Here is an 18,885-nt window from a genome sequence, read left to right on the forward strand (position 1 = left end):
CACTAGTCGGCAGTTGATGTTAGAATCTACAAACTTTTGATACTTAACATATATAAAAAAAGTTAGATATTTAATTTATATAATATAAGTATTGAATTAATAATATAATATAATATAATATAATAAGCATATTACATCTGTATTTATCATATACGATACGATATCTGTACCGTATTCATGCAACATAGGGTGACAATGAGGAGCTAATTAAGAGTTCCCTTTTTCTTATTGATGTGCTACTGTCATGTGAGACAGAAACAGTTATGGCGGGATATTGTTTTCTTTGTATTTGGCTTTGTTTTATTATTCTGTTTTCATTTTCAAATTACATTCTAGATCTTCTGTGACACACAGCGTCAATACAAATTTATGTTGTACAAGAATATCACAATAGAAGCATAGTGGCAAATGAATTACGGGTTCAGTTTGGCGAGGTCAAAAATTTGTAATTTGGAAATAAATCAGAAATAATTTGGAAATAAATCAGAAATGATTCGGAATTATTCGGGCCAGAGATCTCAGTCATACAAGATAACAAAAAAAAAATGTTTTCGAAAAAAATCTGGAAAAAATCATGAATAATTCGTAAAATTGGGGAAAAATTCATAAAATTCGCGAATTATTCGGGTTTAATTTAGTCAACCGAATAATTCGGTGTTTGGTTTGACATCACCAAAAAAACGAATTATTCAAATTTAATTCACGAATCCTGTGACTACGATTAAAGCATGCAAAAACAATTAAGAAGGGTAGGTAATGGCTGGCAGGCTGCCACAGAAGACTTGAGGGAGAGGGAGAGGGAGAGGGAGAGGGAGTAGCATGTTAAATTATGTGTCGCATTATGGATCACTGTTAAAATAGATAGGTTTCCCATACTTGTGCTTCTTTATTAGCTATCATGATATGAGAGATGGACAGACAAATGACTGAAGAGTGGTGAGAGACCCTTTCCAACTTCATGTTTGTTTGCACTTTGCACTTGCACCTGTTGGTGCTTATGCTTATGCTTGTGCTTATAATGCACCCATCCATGATCCATATTCCATTGCATGGCAAATTTAATTATATATGCACTATACCAGGGAGACAAAATATGCAGGAATTAAAGATCAGCATTTATTTCACTAACAATCTCGATCAAGTGCATTGCTAAAAGGCTCCTCCATAAGAGCTTCTATTTAATAATTAATGTTACATAATTAGTTAATTAAAAAATAACAAAATGCCTAGAGAATTGCTTAATTACCCTAATGACACAATTCTCTCCATCTCAGTAACAGAGGCCGGATACCCCCTTCCTAATCCTTAACAAAAATAATAAAAAGGATAAAATATACTTAAAAAAAAACATTAGACTTGTACACTAACAATCAGAGGATCCTTCTCTTCACCATGCTTGCAAATAACCACCTCTTTCTCCAAACCACAAATTTTAACAATTCCTCTGTTACAATTGCTCTCTGTACCATTAGTCTTAGGACCTTTTGTCAATTCCCTCGCCCGCTCGACTTCCACCAACCAATTAGTCGTCGCCACAACATAACCCATTGCGGTTGCACAAGTTGCTTGTGCTGCTAGCAACCCGAACCACAGCCCGGGGAACCCCATTTTTGCAGTAAACCCTAGTAAAACCGCAACCGGCATCCCGACCAAGTAAAACGACCCGAGGTTGATATTCGCACCGACAGCAGGCCGTGCACTGCCCCGTAGCACACCACAACCTGTTGTCTGTGGAAAATTTCCTAATTCACAAATTCCAGCTATCGGCAAAGCAGAAGCGGTTAACTTGAGTATCTCAATATCATTCGTGAATAATCGGCCCCATTGGTTGCGCACCGAGACAGTAAATACCATTGCCAGCAGAGCAAGAACCGAAGCAAGAAAAAATGACACAATAGTAGCATGTCTAGCCCGACCAGGTCGGCCGGCACCGAGCTCATTTCCTACACGTGTTGAGATGCCGAGACCCAATGAGGATGGGAAGACATAAACCAAACTTGTGGTTTGTATCAAAATCCCCATGGAGGACACGGTGGCCTTTGGGTTACTCAGGAGGCCACATAGCATTATCATTAGCTCATACCACCACCATTCCAAACACACCGAAACACACGTGGGAACCGCAAGTTTGACCAGCGCTGACCATTCTTTCAATGAGTCAATGCTAAGCGGGACCCATGTCTCTCTGTATACTCCAGAGAAGAAAATAAAGAATACAAGCGCCAAGAGGAGATTGAAGTTGGTAAGTATCATTGCTAAAGCTACCCCAGCAATGCCCATCTGAAATTTCGCCACAAGCAAATAATTGAGAGGGACATGAAGAAGCACAGAGAGCAGAGAGCAGTATGTCACCGGTAACGTTACACCTTGACACCGTAAGTATATACGAATCGGGTGCACGAAAGATAGGATAACGAGGTCGGGAAGAGAATAAAGAATGAATGTGCTCGCTGCAGCTGAGATGGACTTGTCCTGGCCAAGCCAGAGGAGCAAGGGCCCCATGTTAAACCAGAGGAGAGAGATGGGTCCCACAACACAGAGTAACAGGAGTACTGTGCGTTGTAGGGCCAGGCCAAGAAGACCACGGTGCCGGGCACCATAAGCCTGGCCACATATAGGCTCCATACCGAGAGCTAAGCCCGAGAGAACAGAGTAGCCGGTTATGTTAGCGAAGCCAATCGCAAGGCAACCACCGGCTAGCTCTAGCTCACCGATTCGACCGAGAAATAGCATAGAGACCAATGACCGGGAGTACATGACCAGGCCGGTTAAAGCGGTCGGTCCAGATATCTTTCCGATTGCCGCCATTTCCTCCACCACCTGAAATCAAATTAATTATATATATAATTAGTGAGTGGAAGTGTGGACGTGTCAAGATTACATTTGTATAATAAAACAGTAGAGCTGACTTTAATTAAAAAGAAAGTTATCAACAGCCGAAAAGTAATTAAGCCATTGAAAAATAAATGAACTTATATAGTGAGGTCAAAGGTGATAGCTAGAGAAGATCCAAAATAATAATATATTAAACAGAACAGAAAAAGTAATATGGTAAGAACAGAATGTTTGTTTGTATACCTCTGAGAGAGAAGGCCATCTATGGAGGTCATGGAGAGGATTGAGAGACGGGTCAGGCGGGTCGATGGGTTTTTCAGGGTCAATGAATTGAGCCTTGTTAGAGGAGAAAGAAGAGTATGATGGAGATGAAGGGGTGGTGTTGCTGTTGCACATAATTAATTGTTACCAGAAATAGTAGCTTTTTTTTTTTTGTTAATTGATTTGATTCTCTCTCCTCCAGGCTCCTTTGTTATTGGGTAAAAGGATTTCTGGCCTGCTTGAGAACGGGGAGCTACCAGGACATTTATATAGAGCGCACAGAAACAAGAAATAATATATATATAAAACAGAGCTTCTAAAAGCAGAGTCTTTACTGTGTTTTAGTGCGCTCCAAAATTGTCATATCCTTGTGGCGGTGCAGGTGTATCCATGTGTGTTGCAGGGTAATTCTCTCGAAAATTTGACATGTCTAATAAACATTAAACAAGTTTGTTTATACTTAAGATTAAGTCTTCTTAAGCAGTTAAGCTTCCTTTCACGAACACTATTTCTTAGCAATAATTAATATTTCCTTCTTTAGCTTATTTTATTCGAATCTTAATTATTTGTCCGAGTCTTCAAGCACCTCTAGCTACCTCAGGATTAAGTCTCATTTTTTTTTTTACTTTCTGATTAAGACAGTCAAATATGGACTCCTTATCACGGATTAATATTAATATTTAATCCTACTTGTGTTGCCAAACCCCAAGGTAAAAGATATTACTGTTGGTACATAAATGGTATGATAAGGTATTATTGTAAGTAAAAAAAAAAAAAAAAAAGAAATTTTATTTTATATAAAGCTTCACAGTTTCAGAATAAAAGTTTTAGGTGCTGAACTTTTTGGTGATCGCTACTGTTTAGTACAATTTAATTGTACTCTTTTTTTTTTTTTTTTTTTTGAGTGGTACTAGACCACCTATGAAACAGGAATATTACACATCATGCACAGTAGCAAGTTCAGATATGAAACAAAAACATAAAAATATCTCTAACTGTGAGGCAACTGTACTCTTGTTATATTGCTTAATTATGTAAAGTGTAAAAATGATTGGTTGTTCATACTGGTACCCCTTATATTTTTTGGCAAATTTTTTGTGTTGCCCCAAAATTTAAAATACATTACTATGCAATATGACAAGGGAATACGGGATAGATAGTTTCATTTTTATATATTTTCATCAATATTTGAAATGTTTATGCGCACATCCTCAAATATGTTATAAGATTTAATGCTTAGATTTTATTACATTTTACTATCATTTACGAATTGATGAAATTATCTTAATGGAACCAACTATTTTCTTAGTTATCATTTAGAAAGTACAATATTTTATTAAACAAATAGAGATACGAATTTTATTTATCTACATGAAACTATTATTATACCCAATAATGTGGTATATAATTGTTGAAAAATGATAATCAGACGACCAATTTTATTTGACAATTTTGATAATCTTTTTGCATATTAATTATGTTAAACGGTTCATATTAACCATTAGAACTTTCAAATTAAAGATATAAGTCAATAGTACGGATTAATATGCGCTATGCATAGGGGTCCAGATCTCCTAAAGTAACTCAATCTTTGAATTTTGAATATGGACCGTTCGATACGAATCCTTCGTTTGAAATTGTTTCGCAATTCGAACTCATCTCTCAAAAGGCATGCACTCTACTTTGGATAGATTATCACAGATTCGAATCGGATGATTCAGATTTAAAACCCAATCTTTGAATTACTTCACTGGATCTGAACTCCTATGCATAGTACCATAGCCTCACTTGTTTAAAATTTACAAACCACAGTATGCTGATATATATATATATATATATATATATATATTTTTACTGCCCAGTGCCCACTATTTGAATCGATTTTTTTAAAAGTACCCATCTAATCAATAAATTAAATAAAAATGCCCAGGTTTTCAGCAAAATTATAAAAATGCCCCCCACCCCCCCCCCCCCCCCCCCGCGGATAAAATCCGCGCCCCGGATTTAATATTCCCACCCGCGCATATTATCCGCGCCCCAACCATTAAATTAGAGATGCGTTGCACGAATCCTAAAGTCAATGGGCGGCCACGAATTAAAGGCTGGAAGCGCGGAAATTATCCGCGGGCGGGCCTTTAAAATAGGATATGCACGGATCTTGAAGCAGCCTCCTTTCTTCTCCAAAACAGACCCGCCTCTGTGCTGGTTTCTTCTGTCACCAGAGCCGTGAACACCAGCCGTGCTCCGGCAAATCGGACCCGCCCCGCCCCTCCTTGCTCCGCCCCGATCTCGGTCTGCCCTGCCCCGCTCCATCTCTCCCATCTCGGTGATTGTCCCCTTTCCCACCTCTTTGTGAAAGGCGAAAAAAGAGCCGTCGGGCGTTACCTTCGACTGCCATAACCGGTGTAGCATCTCCACGACTCCACTACTCAAGAAGGGTAAGTAATTTTATGTCAATTTTGAGTTAATTTGATTGAATTGTTAATGCACGTAAAATGTTCGATGAAATGCATGTAAGATGTTTGATAGATTATTTGTGATATGTCAATGTCAAATTGTTAGTATATTTAGCCCAACTCAAGAACGGTAAGTAATTTTGATGTTAATTTTGTGTTAATTTGATTGAATTGTTAATGCATGTAAGATGTTCGATGAAATGCATGTAAGATGTTTGATAGCTTATTTGTGATATGTCAATGCCAAATTGTTAGTATATTTAGCCAATTATTGTCATATGTCAGGTGTTCGACGAAAGACGTAATGGAATTTTATAGGAATTATTTGTATTAATTAAAGTGATGTATAGAATTATTTCTTTTTTTACAATATGATTGTTCAAATGACATGAGTGGAAGAATAATATTGGTACCAGAGTGTTGGTACGTATTGGTAAACATTCCATGATTTTTCCATTTAATAATTGTTGTCCCATTATTAGCATAACACTATTACATAATGTAGAGTAGAATTAGAATGTTGATTTATGAATTACTCTTGAACCAAGTTGGTGTATTAAAATTTAATAGTTGAAAAATATAAATTAACAATATAAATATTAGCATAACACTATTATTATAAAATTTATTAGCATAACACTATTATTATAAAATTTATTTAATATATTAACAATATAAATATTAATTATATATTAATAATAATTATTAATAAAAAAAATTAATTGTATAATTATAAATTAATAATAATTACTAATTATGTAATCTTATTAAAATAATAATTTAATATATTAACAATATAAAATATTAATTATATAATTATATTTTAATAATAATTATTAATAATACGATACTAATTATATAATATTAATATATCAATAACAACTATAATATATTATAATATTATTATAATAATGATTTACTATATGAAGAATCATAATTATTAATTATTAATAATAAGATACTAATTATATAATATTAATATATCAATAACAACTATAATATATTATAATATTATTATAATAATGATTTACTATATAATATTAATATTCGAGCGGTGATACATGAACAGTAAATACGTATGTGAACAGTATAAACGTATGTGCACAGTCAATGAACAGTATAAACGTATGTGCACAGTCAATGAACAGTAAATACGTATCTGAACAGTAAATACAATACATGAACAGTATATACGTATGTACACAGTAAATGAACAGTAAATACGTATATGCACAGTAAATGAATAGTAAACGAACAGTAAATACGTATGTGCACAGTAAATGAACAGTAAATACGTATATGAACAGTGTATACGTATGTGCACAGTATATGAACAGTAAATACGTACATCCACAGTAAATGAATAGTAAACAACAATACGTAAAAAAACCTGATTTAGCAGCTGAATAGTTCTTCTCTTCCTCCTTCCTCGTCCCTCTTCTTCTCCTTCCTCTCTTCTTCTCCTTCTCTTCTTCCTTCCTCTCTTCTTCTCCTCTCTTTTCCTTCTGCTGCTCTCTCTCTCTTTCTGAAGTTAGAGGTATTTATAACAAAAAATTGCGCCAAAAAAAAAAAATAATAATAAAGGACCCGGAGCGCGGATTTTATCCGCGGGGGGGATTTATTAATCCGGAGCGCGGATAAAATCCGCGGGGGGAGTAAAAAGTACGGAGCGCGGATAACATCCGCGGGGGGTATTTTTATAAATCTGGCGAAAACCTAGACATTTTTATTTAATTTATTTATTAAATGGGTATTTTTAAAAAAATCGGCTATTTGAACCAGTACTTACACTTGACAGGATGTTGGTATATATATTTTATCAAGGGAATGATATCATTCTCCTGCAGGTCACCCGCTAGTCATCCGACAGCACATTGGAAAAGAAAGGTTTACAGAACTGGCATGCATGTCTGACTCACAAGTGAAGTGAACATATCAACCATTGATGAACACTGAACATACATCAATCCATATATTACTATACTTTATTAAATATATATTGTTAAAAAGCTAAAAAGCTAAAAAGTCCATTCCATTGCTGAAATAGTATAATTACAATGAACAGTTCATCCAGTGAACACTCCTGGTTTTACTGTTTTCTCAAAATCACATTGGCACTTTATTAGAAATCTGATCTATAAATAAATTCATACTAATATATATGAGTTCATTAATTATTTAAAATTTAATCAAAGCTGAGTAAAGGATTAATTATATTAACTTCAGTAGGAACAACATGGACAAAATAATGAGCTAGTCCAGCTTAGAACAATTCTATGTAAAGCGAAATGATTATTTTTGAAAGAAAACGTGGATCAGGTCCACATTTGATTTCATTATGTAGTTACAAAAGATTTGTAACAGGTTTGCAAAAGTGTTTCTCAAAACATTTGAGCTTAAAAAAACTGAAAGAGATTGATTAAAAATACCAGAGACAAAAAAAATTAAAAACTACTAAAAGCAGAAAATGAGCTTAACAAATCTTCCCCAGTAGGCATTGGTTCACCAAGCTCTGTACCGCCTTATGTTTGTACCAGTACAAGTTGTAAAGCGAAATGATTATATATGTAAAATGCATATCTTCTCAGGTATCAACCAGGTGGGGTCCACTATTTTATGGCTTCAGATGAACTAAAGAACAGTGTCTATTTTATTTGTGCTTTGAGATTCGTGTAAAGTTAAAAGAATCCGAATTCTCTCTAGATATTTTATGTGACAATTACAAGTAAATAAAAAAGGCCACCTGAAAAACAAACAAACTGATTCGACATGGACTCGATGCAAAATCAGACGATCCTCCAAATTCCAAAATCACACAAACTCAAGCTGATTCGATCTGGCAAATTATCACTTGTAGGTGTAAAAATTTTGGCAGAATTATTTTCCGATTATATGGTCCCAAATGAAGGAATAATTAATCTCTTCTTTCCCTCAAAATAGCTTTGACAATGTCTAAGAATCTATTCAGTTTGAAGCAAATCAAGTTCCTGTGGCCATATGCTTCCAAGTTGTCCTTTGGTTTTTGTGGGACGATTCCACGACCCATACTGATCACTAGCTAACTTCTGCATATAATAAAATATATATATCTTATTCTGTATATATATATTTTTCTTTTACTGACGGATAATTCATGCTGATAAACTTTTGATTGCTTCTTTTGCTTGGATATGTATTGCTTTTAACCTCTCGTGTCTCTGTTTAATGAAGAAAACTACAAGTTCGATGAAGTCAAAAGTTCAATGGTGTTTACAATTGATGCCAGAATATGTAATCGATCGACAATACATAAATTTAACTTTAAAACATCATAACATGATTTTTTTTTTTTTTTAATTGACTACATAACCACGACGGTATTGCGGATATTTAATTCTTACGTTGGCACTTAAAAAAAATCATTTGGGACTGACATATGGAATATATGAATATATCAATGAAAAAAAGTTAAAAAAAAAAAACAAGAACAAATTATTTTTTTCAAAAAAGTATGTAATTTATTATAATGCGCAGAAGGGGTGTATCATGACGCACCTAGGTATAGGCCTGTTAAGTACCTGTGTTATAACGGACCACTATCTAATTTGCGAAATAATAAAAACAAGAACAAATTATTTTTTCAAAAAAGTATGTAATTTATTATTGGGTAATTATAATATCCTTCATCTATTTATTTATTCCTCGTTCATCTCTCAACTAACTAACTTTTTATTTTAACTATAACTACCATTTCTAACAATCTTTATTTCTTCCACATTTCTCTCTTCCTTTATCACCTCCATCTTCTTCTTCCACCTCCCTCTCTCACCTCTACCTTCGCCTCCCTCTTCCACCTATCTTTTCTTTTTTCTCTCACCTCCGCCTCTGCCTCCCTCTCCCACCTCTGCCTCCGCCTCTCCCACCTCCACCTCCGCCTCCGTTTTTTCATCGATAAACTCTCTCCCTCTCCCACCTCTCCACCCTCTCCACCTCGAAATAATAAATACGATAAACTCCATCCCTCTCATACCTCCACCTCCGCCTTCATTTTTCCCATCTATGCCTGCAGCTCCCACTCCAACGGACGTTCTGCCGGAGATCATCCGTCACTTCATCCCAATCAAGCACGTCTCTGCCGGGATTGAATACTTCAACATGTATGAATAAATACTTCAACGTGTATGAATGAATACTTGAGCACGCCTCTACCGGGTCAGATCCACCACTGTCGACCTTATCAAAATATTTTTGTATCTGTGAATGCAATTAATCTCTTTCATGTCTATGTTTTATTTCCTCATAAAGTAGAGAGTTATTTGCAAAGAACAAAGCCTTATTAATGATGAATTAAGCCACTGTGTACTAAGAAATGATATAAAATATTTTTTGAAAAAAAATAGAGGTATGCGAATGAATACTTGATGTCTTAGAATGAATACTTCAATGTGTATGAATGAATACTTAATATCTTAGGTATGAATATTTGCATTACAAGATATGAATACTTGTGCAACGGATAACTCGAAAGTATGTCATCATGTATATTATTTGAAAGATAAAATTGTGTAGAAAATATTAGTGATTTTAGATTTGCAAAATTATTCACAAATCGTCAGAAATATTGTTTAAATTGAACAGAGAAGGAAAAATCATATCTAAAAACGTGTAAAAGATGGATGAGTGATGTGTCCAGTTTTTGTATTTACACTTGCACGACGAGGATGAATACTTTCACGATGAGATATGAATATTTGCGTGACGAGATATGAATACTTGTGCAACGGACAACTCGAAAGTATGTCATCATGGATCTCATTTGAAAGATAAAATTGTGTAAAAAATATTCGTGGTTTTAAATTTGCAAAATTTCTCACAGATCGTTAGAAATATTGATTACATTGAATGGAGAAAAAAAAATCACATCTAAAAACGTGTTCAGTTTTTTTTTTTTTTTTTAAATACTTGATATCTTAGGATAAATACTTGATGTGTTATAGATGAATACTTAATGCATTATAGATGAATACTTATGCACGCCAGTTGTAAAATCTTTTAAATATTAGATGGTTCTCAAAAAGTAAGTGGTTCCTCTAGGTAGTTAGTAGTTATTCAAATAGTTAATGACTGAAAGATAAATGAAAGATTATTACTGGAGATAGCTAGGTGCTCCTTTATTATAATGCGCATAAGGGATGTATCATGACGCACCTAGCTCTATACATTGTTCAAAATAGGCAATAGGTATAGGCCTGTTGAGTACCTGTGTTATAACGGACCACCTGCTGCAGCAATGAGCTATCTAATTTGCGAAATAATAATATATATAATTAAGACAAGTGATAATTAATTAGTCTTAAATTTACCAAGTGCTTGGCAAAATGAGTCTAAGGACAAAATGAGAACGAGGAAATGCAGAAGATTGAATAGGAAAATATCATCTAATGGCCATACATTAAGAGATTGGACCAAGACCAATTAATGTTTTGACTAGTACCTATGGTGCACACTGAGTCAAAACCCAGAGTAATGGGTCAAATAGTCTACTTAATTACTAATGGCCCCCTTTCAGACTCTATATGGTAATACATAATTCCATTACTTTATAAGAAAATTGAGGGACGCACAACAAATTACGGCTGCCCGTTCATGATTTGATTGACTTCGATTCGGAAAAGAAAAATTGCAATTAACTCGTTCGATTGAAGTTTGTTCTGAAACAATCGAATCTAATTCAAATTCAAACTCAAACTGCGTATAATTATTTCAAAATTGGTTTGTGAACTATTTAGGTTCAAATCTCAAATTAACATGTACCGTTCAAACTAGAACAACGCCAATGACTCAGTGCAAAATCAAAGTTTTATTTCAAATAGATACAAATAGGTACCTGATATGATCAGATAAGATCCAATGCAATGCTTAGTTTAAACTATCCAATTTTCAAAAAATAACTAAGAGTGATAGAGCTATCAAAAAAAGCTCGTAGTTCCTGATTCGATCGACTTCGATTCGAAAAAAAAAATCGCAATTAACTCGTTCGATTGAAGTTCGTTCTGAAACAAATCAAACTAGTTCGGTTCGAATCTTATTAAAATTCAAACTTAAACTAGAATAAGTTTGATATGATTTGATTCGTTTGCAGCCCTAAGTGTGCACCTCAATTTTTTTTTCAAATGCTAGAATTTGAAAAAAAAAAAAAAAAACAGGTTCAAAAACACAAAAGGGATAGAATTGAAAAAAAAAGATATTAGATGTTTCATTAACAAACAAATAATAATATCAATACAAAGGAGTAACCAAAAGTTAAGCTCTAAACTTTAGAGTAAAGATATTATCTCCCTACTTCTAGTTCTTTAACAGTCTCTCTCATTCCAACTGTCTATGGTTCTAACTGTTTTGACCCCTCTCTCTCTCCCGACCAGCAAAAAACAAAATCAGGTGCGCGCTCTTCACGGCCTCCGCCTCTTCTCTACTTTCATGGCCTTCACGTGGTGCACCATCGAGATCTAGCAAGGAGATCCGGTGCGATCCGGCACAATCTTACCTCGTCTCCGATGAGATCCGACAGGGAGAGCGTGGTGCACCGTCGGAAGGGGTCCATGCTAGCCCAGCGAAGGTTGTCAGAGTGCAACATATGAATACTTCATTAGTTAGATTTGAATGCTTCATTTGTTAGATATGAATAATTCATTTGTTAGATATGAATATTTTATTTGTACATTAATTGCATATGAATACTTCATTTGTTAGATATGAATACTTCACATTTTCAAGTATGAATAGTGTTAGTGTCAAGTGTGAATACTTACTATAAAAAAAAACTTTAAGTGAATTGAAAATGTCTTGGAAGAGATGTCCCAGAAGAGGTGTCTGATTTTAAATTGTAAAAATTATTTCGTACATGTATGAATATTTCATTAATTAGATATGAATACTTCATTAGTTAGATATGAATACTTCATGTTGTCAACACATTAATATTTTATTTGTTAGATATGAATACTTCATTAATTAGATATGAATACTTCATTAGTTAGATTCGCTACAGTGGTCCCCAATCTTGGCAAATGTCGCTTTCAAACGGTTGCGGTCACCAATCCAGGCTGTCAGACGTCGTCAATGGTCCCCCTGGTTGTTACTGGTTCCCAAAATTAATGGTCCCCTCCAGTTTGTGTTTATATATGACGAATAGTATAGATAATAAGTGTGAATACTACAAATTCGTAGGTATAAATACTATACGTTTTGATGATAAATAAAATCGCGTTAACTCTGCTCTTTGGCGGTAGTTACCACGTGAGCGTCAATTAGTGGTTCCTCATTGTACTTTTTTTGTCTTTTAGCGTGAGGGACAGATAGGGGACTGAATGGGGATACTGTTAGTCGTTCCCTAAACTTTATAGCACATTTAAAATGGAGATATCATTTGGCAGTGATTATTTTTACAATTTTAACAATAAATCTTTGAAAATAATCAAATAACTTTAAAAATGAAAAGTATATTTATAGAATTGTTATTTAACATATATAGAGTCAAATAATTAAATTTCATGTAATTTAAATATTGAATTGATTATGCAAGCACCATTAAATCCGAACAATTGAATACGATGAAACATACATGTCCTTTTATAGGCATGATATATATGTGGATGACATATATATCATAAATATAATGTTGTATTTAAAATTTATTTTTAATTTTAAAGATTCTAAAAAGTTTAAATAAAAAACGTCAAGTAATTTCTTCTTAAAATAATTGAGAAAATAGAAGAGATTAGTACTGACATTGTCAATTCTGAGAGAAGAGAAAAAGTCAAGTTGTATGTACAGGATTGTTTATGAGATTTTTTAAAAAAAAAAAAAACCTTCACAGAAGCTGCGAAGTTGTGAGAGAAAATCGAACTCTCGACCTTTGGGTACAACAACTCTAGAACTTTCTCGACCTTTATGATAATTAATTTGTTGAAATGAGTTCAGACTTTGAAATTTTTATTTGCAAAAATTGTACTAATATGGGTATGATTAGGAATAACCCATGAGATGATTTGGAAAAGGAATTGAAAACCCATTAAAATTCCCACAGAAATTAGACGCCGAACAGGGGCCTAAAGGAATGGTGGAAAGGTTGCAATAATTTGTTTCTCTATAAGGATGATTCAAATTAGAAGAGGAGAGGGTTTTGATTTGGGCGTGAACATAGGAGGTTGATGTGACCAGCTAGTCAAAGAGGCAAAAGTGGCAGAAAGAGAGGAGCACCTGGGTTTGAGCCCTGCCCTCTGGTCCGACATTTTTATTTTTACCCGTTAAAAAATTATTTTAATAATAATAACTAAAGTTTAATAAAATTTTTAAAAATACTCCATCCGTAGAATTTTTTCACGGACTGGAATTATAATTCATTTTTTTTTTATAAAACAGAAATTTGTTTTTATTTTTTATTTTTTGTATTGAAATATTAGAAATGTTGGATATATTTCTTTGAAAATAGATGGAATACAATATAATTTGATTTATTAGAAATACTGTAACAAATAACCCGGATCAATATTTTTCAGGCTGGATTTTTCGCGGCTGTAAGAAAAATTAATATATATTTTTTATGTGTTATTGGAAAAAAAATAAAAATGCTTAGATTCTGAGTTATTGATCCCGGTTCAAAAGTCACTTCTATATAATCTAGAAAATATTGTGATCCTTCTAGGACATTTAATTTATGAAAAGTTGTATCTATTTTTGAAAAAAAACAAAAACTTTAAGTTATTTAATAATTATTATTCAAAAAGAATTCTCAAAATAGAGACAACTTTTTATAAATTAAATGTCCTAGATGGATCACAATATTTTCTAGATTACATAGAAGTGACTTTTGAACCGGGATCAATAACTCAGAATCTAAGCATTTTTATTTTTTTCCAATAACACATAAAGAAATATATTAATTTTTCTTACAGCCGCGAAAAATCCGGCCTGAAAAATATTGATCCGGGTTATTTGTTACAGTCTTTCTAATAAATCAAATTATATTGTATTCCATCTATTTTCAAAGAAATATATCCAACATTTCTAATATTTCAATACAAAAAATAAAAAATAAAAACAAATTTCTGTTTTATATAAAAAAAAAATGAATTACAATTCCAGTCTGTGGAAAAATTCCACGGGTGGTGTATTTTTAAATTTTTTATTAAACTTTAGATATTATTATTAAAATAATTTTTTAATGGGATAAAAATAAAAATGTCGGCCCTCTGGTTGTCAAATCCACGTTAAGATAAGAACAAGGAGTCAAAGAAACTTGTTTTGAGGGTGAGCAAATACAATCATATATTTTTTATTTGTTTCAAAAAAGTTCATCAATATCTATCTGCATTCATAAAACATAAACATATAATATATCTTTTGTCAAAGACAAGCATTGACTGACCTCTCTCTAAATTGAAGGAAACATAAACCTAACCATACTGGTGTAGTGGTGTACCAGCAACATTGCTAGCTATAGCTAGGTACCACACTTACAATTAATTAGCACCGATCATGCTAGTTAATTTTTCAAAAACATCATGTAGCTAGATTCACAGCATCACATTTCTCTAAAAATGAATGGCGCGCTTCCTGCATCAGCTCCTGTGAATTCGCCTCCTCTGAGATCGATATCTCAACTTTTGCGTGTTTTCCTGAAAAATCTCAACCGTTCAAATATGTTCTTCACGAATCACAAAGCACAATAATACTGGACCCCTGTGCTATCACCGAATAGGCACCGTATGTGTTGGTCATGCACAAGTTGAGATATCTCAGAGGATACGCACTCAGTTCCTGTCTAGTGAGCACAACAACCAGCATTGTACCATCTAAAATTCCATCAGGATGTGCCACTTCTTGGATTGAATTGGTATTTCTTTCAAATCATATCAACAGGCATCCAATGCGCCATCAAAATCTTCAAGTTCTTACATCCACATCCAATACAGAACAAGTTTTTTTTTTTTTTTCCTGGATTGAGAGCAATATTTAGACAAGTTATCTAATGTTTTTTTTTTAATTTTATTTTGAGCTATGAATAGATAATTTTGTAATTGATAGTGTCTCAATGAGATGAGCAATCAATCATGCATGTCCAATCAACATACAACGCTTTATCAAGTGACCACATGACATACTTTGAACGCAGAAATTGGGGCCGTTTATTGGTGCAAATGGATTTCATTTTCCCTATGTTGAGTTTCAGCATATATCATCTCATCTCATCTCATTTTGGTTGCTTGTTGGAATCTAATAAGCAGAAAGAATTGCCCATTCAATGTATGTTCCTGTAATTTCCACATGAAAATAAAAGAAAAAGCTCCGATAATTTGGCGCGCATGATACTGACATAGCAGATTGGAATATATTTCCTAATTCAATGGGTCCATCTCTACTGCTAGAAAGTACCATCAACTTTTTTTCTTTTTCTTTTTTAAAAAAAAAAAAAAACTTGGGAGTAACTACTAAGTTGAAATTGTATAAATTTGTTTACAATATCAAGCCCTAATTTCTCAACTAAATTTTAAACAAACAGATTTATGTATCTAAGAATTGCTAACTGTCCACCACAATGGCGAAGACACTCAAGACAGTACATTTGCCTACCCCTGGAATATATATATTTTTTAAATCAAGTTATATTTTGGGTTGCCTGCCTCTAAAAAATAGGCTTGCCTACTTCTGATTCAGAACTTTTGTCATTTCCAGTCCAGAGTCTAGAGATACAAAAAAAAAAAAAAAAAAAAACCCTCCGCCTCAGCTCAGAGAAGACCTGTGCGCGATTCTGTGAGCGAAAAAATGAACTTCGATCATCGTCGCTAGGGGTGTTCAAATGGTTCGGTTTGTTCGTTTTTCAACGGAACCAAAAAAATTCAGTTTAAATGGTTCGGTTTTTGAATTTAAATGGATCGGTTTGGTTTAGACTTTTCAAAACCGACTCAACCGAACCGACCAAATTATTGCTTCCTTTCTTTCATTTTAGTTTAAATATTTTAGAATATCTACATATTTTGTATGGAATTGAACAATTTGTGTATGAACATGCGTAATTTTCGTTAATAACAGTATCAATAGGTTTACTTCGTTTGTTCGGTTCGGTTCTTAATCGATTTATAAGTTTAATCATTTTGGTTCGGTTTTATTTTTAAAAACAGAAAAAAAAATTTTGGTTTGGTTATTTTAGTTCGGTTTCAACCGAACCCACCGTTTGAACACCCTAGTCGTCGCTAACTGCTGTTTGCCTCGCCTGTGCTGTGCATCTGTGCCCACGGAGGAGAGCCTACATGTAATTCTTAAACATAATTTTGCTTGTAAATTAATCGTCGAATCAAACCTTGGAATTTCTTGATTTTTCTGATTTGTAGTGAATCATTTGTATTGTTGTTTTTGTGTGAGAACCTTGACTTGTGCGTGATTTAAATTGAATATTTGAGGCATTACTATCTGATTTTTTTTATGGTGCTGTCAATCTCTCTGTTGAAATTTTGGGCATTTTGTCCTTGTTGGGTTGAAACCCGATCATCTTTGACATGTAATTTCAATGTGTATTTTTATGTGAAATTTAGTGACAGTAATACTTGAATTGTTTACAGGCCATATTGCTTGAATTGTTTAAATTAATGAGGACTAATTAGTTTTTAAATTCAATTAATTAGGCTTAAGAGCATTTTGATAGTTGCTCAATTGTATGAATTGCTTGAATTGCTTGAATTGTTGAATTTTTTTTTTTTTTTGCAACTATATATGTTCTTCTATATATGTTTATCTACCTCTGACAAAATTTCTAACTTCGCCACTGGTCCATCGTATATAGTGTTCATGCACATAACTGATTAAGGATATTAATCAACATAAATAGATTATTCAAACTACAAATCATTTCTCATATAAATTCACAACTGTCAATTAAGAGATGAGTTTTCTTTTTCAAAAAATATAATAGAATCACGACATGATTAAGCATGGGAATTAGCGATAAGGTATTTCTTTCCTCATTATCATATCTGTTCCAGTCCTTAATGTACCAACATTGCATTTATTCCAGGTACAAGTTGCCCCAAAAAAATTCCGCTGGTGTCAATTTCATTGCCCCATCTTTTCTTTTTGGGGGCATATACCAATAGCAATTGTGCTCAAATAGGTCCAGCAATTGGAGGAAACCCAATTCAACGCTTAGTTTTGCTTTATGTTACTTAATACTAATGATGCCAAAAAAAGTTATAATTAAAATATATATATATAGAACCATTGGATCAATTTTTGAAGCTTCAAGACCGAAACAATATATCTATGTGGAGTTTCTAAGCAAATTGTACTCATATACATTACAATAAATACTAATTAATAATTTTAAGAATTAATTAGATGAGGGAGTATATATTGAATTTCAAACTTGAGATTTTCCACACAGACATAGTTTTCAACAGTCACAATTAATGTGAGAAAGAGAAGCGCTATTTTGAATGCAAGATTTCTATTATTGAGAGCTAAGAGAATTTTTTTCTCTTTTATACCAACTTTGTCCTTAATAAATTTTCTTCTAATATTTCTATTAAAGTTATTGTTAATAAAGAAAACATTTAAGACTTAACAATACAAATAGAAAATCTTATATATTTATGGATTTATTAATAAGGAATGTAATTATTTTGACTTTTTTTTATATGATCATGATTACAATTGAAAGGAAAAGAAAATTGAAAGAAAGGAAAGAGAGGGATCTCCCGAAGCTAAATCAGACCTTGTTTTCTAACACCTTAGTATTCTCTTTATTTCATATGACTAACATCAACATTAAAATAATTTCGAACTAAGGTATGTACCAACGGCTAACTATATACATTGAAAATATTTGATATCAATAACATGCAGGGCAAACTCTCTCTCTCTCTTTGAAAACGGGCAACAACTAACTAGGTGCGCTCTCTCTCTCTCTCTCTTTCTCTCTTTCTCATATGCATATATTATTTTTTTTGCCTACGCATAAATAATACAATTTCTAGTCACATAGAATAAATTTGGATAATGGATATATCTATTATTGTTCTTCACATTGAGGTAATTAAAAAAATGTTTGCCATTTGTCAAATCAAAAGAAGCATTACGCAGATGCGCAAAGATTCTTTGGAGGAGACAAACATTGAGTTTCAGCACGTTAAGTTTGTGTGGATGAAATTAAAATTTGCCAATTTTTTAGGTACAGATGGGAAATAGGATATTGGTCAATATCAACTTGCAAAATATACAAAATGAAAATGAAAAAAGAAATAAGGTCCCGAAATTATAACCTTACCATTCATTTTGTATCATGGTTTGATTAAATAGAAGG

The 18,885-nt window shown here is 33.2% G+C and overlaps 1 protein-coding gene across 1 annotated transcript; it reads right to left on the reverse strand.

Moving 5' to 3' along the window:
• Nucleotides 1-1,137: 1,137 nt before the first annotated feature.
• On the reverse strand, nt 1,138-3,332 carry ZF14 (MATE efflux family protein). The gene is made up of 2 exons (XM_078321192.1): nt 3,079-3,332; nt 1,138-2,820 (listed from the first exon to the last, which is right to left on the reverse strand). Exons 1-2 carry the CDS (start codon nt 3,229-3,231, stop codon nt 1,351-1,353), a joined length of 1,623 nt encoding a protein of 540 aa, XP_078177318.1. The 5' UTR covers nt 3,232-3,332; the 3' UTR covers nt 1,138-1,350.
• Nucleotides 3,333-18,885: the final 15,553 nt, after the last annotated feature.

Source organism: Carex rostrata, chromosome 2 (genome assembly GCF_964058835.1).
Source record: "Carex rostrata chromosome 2, lpCarRost1.2, whole genome shotgun sequence".
Lineage (NCBI taxonomy): Eukaryota > Viridiplantae > Streptophyta > Magnoliopsida > Poales > Cyperaceae > Carex > Carex rostrata.

What these genes read in the sequence shown, in the direction of transcription:
- ZF14 (XM_078321192.1), bottom strand. Translation starts at nt 3,231, where the DNA reads ATGTGCAACAGCAACACCACCCCTTCATCTCCATCATACTCTTCTTTC. An exon ending in GATGGCCTTCTCTCTCAGAG is followed by an intron (nt 2,821 to 3,078) that starts GTATACAAACAA and finishes ATTTGATTTCAG; the next exon opens with GTGGTGGAGGAAATGGCGGC.